The sequence below is a fragment of the Anarhichas minor genome, unplaced genomic scaffold (assembly GCF_050575085.1).
Source record: "Anarhichas minor isolate MPS153535 unplaced genomic scaffold, ASM5057508v1 ptg000095l, whole genome shotgun sequence".
NCBI lineage: Eukaryota > Metazoa > Chordata > Actinopteri > Perciformes > Anarhichadidae > Anarhichas > Anarhichas minor.
Window position 1 is genome coordinate 842,905 of NW_027466541.1, and position 7,096 is coordinate 850,000.

The 7,096-nt window shown below is 42.5% G+C and overlaps 1 protein-coding gene across 13 annotated transcripts in view; it reads right to left on the reverse strand.

Moving 5' to 3' along the window:
- The window catches only part of LOC142939277 (far upstream element-binding protein 3-like), a 28,261-nt gene that overhangs the window by 12,317 nt on the left and 8,848 nt on the right, over positions 1–7,096 (reverse strand). For 6 of the 13 annotated variants that reach the window (XM_076082547.1, XM_076082546.1, XM_076082545.1 and 3 more), the window contains exons 2-10: positions 6,125–6,233; positions 5,984–6,017; positions 5,551–5,600; positions 3,041–3,112; positions 2,317–2,374; positions 2,062–2,224; positions 1,861–1,959; positions 772–873; positions 550–667 (exon numbers count right to left, since the gene is read on the reverse strand). In XM_076082547.1, coding sequence (XP_075938662.1) covers positions 550–667; positions 772–873; positions 1,861–1,959; positions 2,062–2,224; positions 2,317–2,374; positions 3,041–3,112; positions 5,551–5,600; positions 5,984–6,017; positions 6,125–6,233 — 805 coding nt within the window. The remainder of the gene's footprint in view (positions 1–549; positions 668–771; positions 874–1,860; positions 1,960–2,061; positions 2,225–2,316; positions 2,375–3,040; positions 3,113–5,550; positions 5,601–5,983; positions 6,018–6,124; positions 6,234–7,096) is intronic. The other 7 variants (XM_076082549.1, XM_076082544.1, XM_076082541.1 and 4 more) reach the window with 6 other exon arrangements.

Here is a 7,096-nt window from a genome sequence, read left to right on the forward strand (position 1 = left end):
ATTATACTCATGTTAACAGACCAGTTTGAACTGGATTATACTCATGTTAACAGACCAGTTTGAACAGGATTATACTCATGTTAACAGACCAGTTTGAACTGGATTATACTCATGTTAACAGACCAGTTTGAACTGGACTATACTGATGTTAACAGACCAGTTTGAACTGGACTATACTGATGTTAACAGACCAGTTTGAACAGGACTATACTGATGTTAACAGACCAGTTTGAACAGGACTATACTGATGTTAACAGAGCAGTTTGAACAGGACTATACTGATGTTAACAGACCAGTTTGAACAGGACTATACTGATGTTAACAGACCAGTTTGAACAGGACTATACTGATGTTAACAGACTGTACTGATGTTAACAGACCAGTTTGAACAGGACTATACTGATGTTAACAGACCAGTTTGAACAGGACTATACTGATGTTAACAGACCAGTTTGAACTGGACTATACTGATGTTAACAGACCAGATTGAACAGGATTACACTGATGTTACCTGACCAGTTTGAACTGGATCTTCTGGTGTGAACAGACCTGCTTTAAACTGGATTCGGACTCCGGCATCATTCTGGATCTTCTTGATCATTTCTCCGTTCCTGCCGATCACGATGCCAACAGCAAACCTGGGAACCGGAACCTGCAGAGAGACGGACTAGACATGAATGTACCTTTTAAGTAGTGGTTCGAAACGGACGCTCAAACATGCTAGCTGCTAACAAAATGCTAACAGTGTGCATTTGTTTGTGCGTGTCGTACGTCCAGGCTGGCTCCTCCCAGGCGGGCGCTGAAGTCGTTGCGTCCTGACCTGAAATCTCCGTCCTTCTCCCTGATCACCTCCAACACCAACTCCCTCGCTGCCTGCCGAAGAGACACCAAGTAAACAGTCAGACGTTTAAAATACTTTAGCTCATGTTAGTTCATTGCAGTACTGAACTTCATCAAGATATTTCTATAAAGTCACACGACTTATTTCCACTGCAGTCCTGATGTGATCGCTTTAGACTTGGTTTTAGGGTTTGTATTACTGTAGGTTTAGATTGAAGGTTCTAGGTCAGGATAAAAAGGTTCTGATTCAGATTAAAGGTTCTAGGTCAGGATAAAAAGGTTCTGATTCAGATTAAAGGTTCTAGGTCAGGATAAAAAGGTTCTGATTCAGATTAAAGGTTCTAGGTCAGGATAAAAGGTTCTGATTCAGATTGAAGGTTCTAGGTCAGGATAAAAAGGTTCCAGCTCAGATTGAAGGTTCTAGGTCAGGATAAAACGGTTCCAGCTGAGATTAAAGGTTCTAGGTCAGGATAAAAAGGTTCCAGCTCAGATTGAAGGTTCTAGGTCAGGATAAAACGGTTCCAGCTCAGATTGAAGGTTCTAGGTCAGGATAAAAAGGTTCCAGCTCAGATTGAAGGTTCTAGGTCAGGATAAAAAGGTTCCAGGTCAGATTAAAGGTTCTTGGTCAGGATAAAAAGGTTCCAGGTCAGATTAAAGGTTCTAGGTCAGGATAAAAAGGTTCCAGCTCAGATTGAAGGTTCTAGGTCAGGATAAAAAGGTTCCAGCTCAGATTAAAGGTTCTAGGTCAGGATAAAACGGTTCCAGCTCAGATTAAAGGTTCTAGGTCATGTATACGGTCAGATGGAAGATTCTATCTCAGTGGAACAGGTTCTAGGTGTGTAGGAAGGCTTTCAGTCGGTATAAAGAGTGTAGGTTTTGTAGCTCAGAGGTTAGCGTTAGCAGCTGGTACAGTTTTTGTTAAGAGATACGTGTACCTGGACCACAGTAGGAGCCCGTATCTCTTCATCCAACATCTCAAACTGTTTATGTTTGTACCATTTGTTCTTGTGTGTTTTTTACCTGCACTTTGTACGGGTCTCCAGAGATGCGGAGAGGTTTGTCGGCTCCTGTCGGCATCGGACCGTCCTGGATCATCATCATCTTCACGCCCGCTCGCTCCTGACGCACAACAACAACAACAACAGCAGCATGCAGTCAGAGACGTTTAAAGAGAACCAAGTGTTTGTGGAGTGACACAACGGCCAATCATTTTTTTTTTACCTGTAGCTGTTTGATGGTGTCTCCTCCTCTGCCAATCACCAGCCCCACCTTACTGGCTGGGATCAGCATCTCCTGCACGGAGGCTCCGCCTTCACCTTCGCCGTGGAAACCCGGACCATTTCTGCAGCGATCCACAATCTGGATCAGCAGACGCTTGGCCTGCCTGGAGACAGACAGACAGAGGAGGTGAGCAGCAGGTGGAGGTGAGCAGGTGATGTTATTAGAGGAGTTGAAGGTGGATGTTTAGAAACTCACTCGATGCTCTCTGGAGTTCCAGTCAGGGAACATGGCCGCTCCATCAGACCTCCGCTGTCTGCACACACACACACACACACACACACACACACACACACACACACACACACACACACACACACACACACACACACACACACACACACACACACACACACACACACACACACACACACACACACACACACACACACACACACACACACACATCAACACGTTCCCATGCTGCCTGTTGTCTCTCTCAAACAGCTGGTCGGTTAAATGATATTTAAACTTGAACTACTCCTAAAGGCCTTCACACACGGAGGCTTTTTTCTTGTGATTCATTTGTTAAATTGTTGATCTTGTTTGTTGGACATATTAAAAACATACATGGCAGTGTGCAACAACAGGGGGGCTTCTAGATCAACTCTTACCTTTCACAATAAAAGCCCCAGACATAAACACTGTACGTGTTTACTCGGGCGGGAACTCAGAGTATTTAACTAAAAAGGTATTTTGATGCTACATATATTTTCGTGTTGTGTATTCATCACTCCTCCGGTTTGTAAAGGCCGTCAGAGTTTTTAAACAAGTGACCAATCAGAGAGAAGCAGAAACAATACTTTAGATGAACCGGCTGTTTGTGAAGATTCGAGGAGCAGCAGTGTCATCAATGCTTAATCTGAATAATTAATCTCTACAAAGAGAATTTTGGAGAAGTACGTTGATAAATCAGACTCACCAGCAGCAATCTGGATCTTGCAGCCAGACTCCAACTGGATCCTGGTGATCTGCTCACCTCCTCTTCCAATGACTGGAGGACAAGAGCAAAGAAACGTTATGTCGACGGATCAACATCTCATTATCAGGTCAGGATAAAGGTTCTGGGTCAGGATAAAGGTTCTAGCTAAACTGGAAGTGTTTAGGGTCAGATGAAAAGTTCTAGCTCAAGTAAAAGATATAGGTATGCTTAAAAGGTCTATGGTTGGTTTAAAGGTTTTAGGTCAGGATAAAAAGGTTCTGGTTCAGGTTAAAGCCTAGGTCATGTATACGATCAGCTGAAAGATTCTAGTTTAGAGGAACAGGTTCTAGGAAGGCTTTTAGTCGGTATAAAGATAGTAGGTTTTGTAGCTCAGAGGAAAATGTTCTAGTTCAGGTACAAAGAGATTCTAGATAAGATGAAAAGTCAAGTAGTAGGTTCTAGCTCAGTTAAAGTAGTCAAGGTCATGTGAAAAAGTTGTAAGAGGAAGATTTGATCTCTTCTGAAAAAGTTCTCATTTTAAGATTCTGGCTGAATTGGAAGTGGTGTGAAAGCTTCTACCTCAAGTAAAAAAGGTTCTAAGTAAAGTAGAGGGTTCTATGTATGCTTCAACTTTGAGAGTCAGATGGAAGGTTCCAGGTACGGTGAAAACAATTCAGATTTAGGTGAAAAGGGTTCTGGTTTAGCTTTGGGCCCTAGCCCTATTTTTAGGCCTCTGCTCGAAAATTGCATACCCATACTAAAGAGTGTGCAGATCTCTAACTACAAGGTTTATTTGAATCATTGTGATGGTATAATACAGGTAAAACTTGTGAGACACTTGCTCAGATGTGTACATATTGTGTATATGTTACTGGTTAATAGTGAATGAAGATGGTACACAGCTCAAATTGAAAACTTTCAGGTTCGCCTGAAAAAAAAAAGCACCTCTATTGAAAATATTTATTTGAAATAATGCAGATCGAAGCCTAAAAATACACCACAGTCATAGCACAACATGTTTACAGTCTCCACAACAAATTTTACTTCGATTGAGTGAAGCAGGCCAGCATAATAGAGGTCTGAGTCATGCCAAATTCTCATTTTTGGAACCAGCTGTTGCGCTGCTCTATTCTAATTTTATATACTATATAACTATATATTAACTATATATTCACTCTTCTTATCACTAAGAGTGTTCAATAATCCTAATAAAGCAGTTTGGCATCATTTTGAGCTCTCGTATGTCTCCATGGAATTTTCTCCTCTCTGTCTGTGTCTATGTAAGCCTTTGTAAGGCCTGTGATTGGCGGATTTCATCACGTGACACCTTGTTCAGTGCGTAAGAGACTCACGAAAGCAGTAGTCGGGTTATTTAGTAGATTGACAGAGTTTTTAGCCACTCAAAATCTCGATCTGCTTGGCACAACCCCCACGAGTAAAACCATTGGTCCAGGAAGGGAATGCTGACCATTTCCACATAGAAGCTCCCAGGCCCTGCATTTCACTTCACACACACGGAGGGGGAGACGGACTATAGCGCTGGTGCAGATTTCAATGGATTACCTGCGTTTTTCGGCATGAAAATCACCAAAAGGTACGCTGCGTTTCAATTTTTTTGCTGTGGAGTGGTAGAGTGTTTCGTTGGCTTTGTTTATGTAACTTTTGAGTGAGATTTGGCGAGCATGAATCGACGCGGGGTGGAATCCTAATCCTTCCGCATGTATCAATCCGCCATGATCGCTGCCAGCTTTGTGATGGGAGATGCAAACGGAGAACATAGTTGGCCGATTTTTGGCGAAAAATACATGATATTGTTGTAAATCTTCTAGATATGATATTAGTTTGTGTATAATTGTGTTTGCAGTGTTTAAAATGGCTGTTATGATGATGTTGCCCAGACTTTTTTCGTTAATTCGGTATATAATGTGTCTGGAGAATTAATTATATTTGTTTATGAAAAGTGCATTCTACGACACGCTGTACGCTAAACTTTTCTAAAAAGTCCCCCGTGGGGGGCTTTCGGGTAAAGAAGGTTAAAGGATGTAGGTCAAGAGAAAAGGTTCTAGGTCAGAATATAAAAGGTTCTAGTTAAGGTTTCAGGTCAGCTGAGAAGATATAAATGTTCCACTTGAAGTAAACATTTTCTAGATCAGTTGAGGAAAAATGTTCTAGCTCAGGTGCAAGGTTCTAAGGTGAGTTAAACAGAGCTGACAGAAGTCAGGTTCTAGGTTCTATTGTAGATATTAAGTGAAAAGGTTTTAGCTCTGGTTAAAGGTTCTAGGCTAGCTTTAGCTCAGGCTGGAGGTTCTTCCTCAGGTAATCAGTCCAAGGTCAGGTTACAGGTGAAGAGTGTTAGAACGGGTAGAACGTTCTATGTCAGGTTCTGGATTAAATAAAAAAGGGGATTAAAATGCCAAAGAATGAAGATGAACTGTTGGTCCAGACTTCAGATCAGCTGGACTGTTTGGACGACCAGCAGGAAGCAGTGAGAGGTCGGAGGTCATACTCACTGAAGCCAACCATCCTGTCGGGGACCTTGTAATCCTCTGTGATTACCCTGCTGCAACACACACACACACACACACACACACACACACACACACACACACACACACACACACACACACACACACACACACACACACACACACACACACACACACACACACACACACACACACACACACACACACACACACACACACACACACACACACACACACACACACACACACACACACACACACACACACACACAATAAGTGATTATGTTGATGGCGACTGTCGCAGAACAGATCTATAAACACTTGTCTACCGTTACAGCCCAACACTGGTGTCTATTAGCAAACAGGAATATGATGCTGAACGCGCCTCATTATGTGTGTGTCATTATCACCCTGCTGTGTGTGTGTGTGTGAGATCAATACGTTGTGCTGATCGTACCTTTGATGGCCCATGGCTGCTAGCTGGTTACCTACTGAGAGACAGAGACACAGATTAGACATGAAGGACTTTATGTTGTCCTGAAGAAGAGACCTGATGACCAGAACGGACAGGTTGTCTCTCATGAACTGATTCCCTCACCTCCGTCCTCTCCTGGTCGCTTCTGTCCGGCGTAGTACAGCGAGGGCTCCACACTTCCTGAAGAGCTGTTGAGGTGAGACATGGCTTCTCCGCCCATCTTACCCACCATCTGATGGACAGACAGGAACACATTTCACTTGACAATTGTGTTGTAACCACAGACTGTTTAGAAAATTGGTCGTTGCAACGTCTCTCTTTTGTTTTTGGACGTTTTCAAGCCTTTAGTTCGGCATTTCGTCTGAAGAAGAGACCTAATGACCTGTCCATTTAGACTGTTTGACTCTAAATGGACCATAATGTACTAAATGAACATCATGCTGTATTGAAGAAGACTTGAAACTAGAGATTGAGACCATAAACTCATGTTTACTGAGGTAATAAATCAAGAGAGAAGTAGAGTCATTTTCTCATAGACTTCTATACAACCAGAGGAGTCGCTAGAGAGAATGCAGGTTTAACACATGAAGCTTTGACTTCACTCTAAAGAACCGGAGGTTGCTTTCTGGTTGTTTATGATCACTCTGTTTGCTGCTTCATACTTTTACTTTGAGACACGACGTTGAGCAACAAACATTCATAGAACTGGAGTTACATCCAGGTAACTAAAGAGTGACGTTCAGTGTGATCGCGTTGTTAAAACGTCTTTATCTTCCTTCATGTCGTCTTTACTTTGTTACAAACTGAAGCTCAGCTGCAGGAACATCAATCTCTCTGACAGAGATCAGTGCTTTTATTCTGAAGGACAGTTATCAAGTTATTCACCGTCACTCTGCTGCTCAAAAGTCACAAATATGTTCACAGAGTAAACAACACTCGTGCGTGCGCGCACGCACACACATGCACACACCTCTAAGTTCATCACCAAAACTACATTTTACAGATGACATGTGAACACATCATGATAACTGTTATAATGTACCTTCAGCCAGTACTCATGTTCACTGAGCAGAGCCTGAAGGCATCATAGTGTAA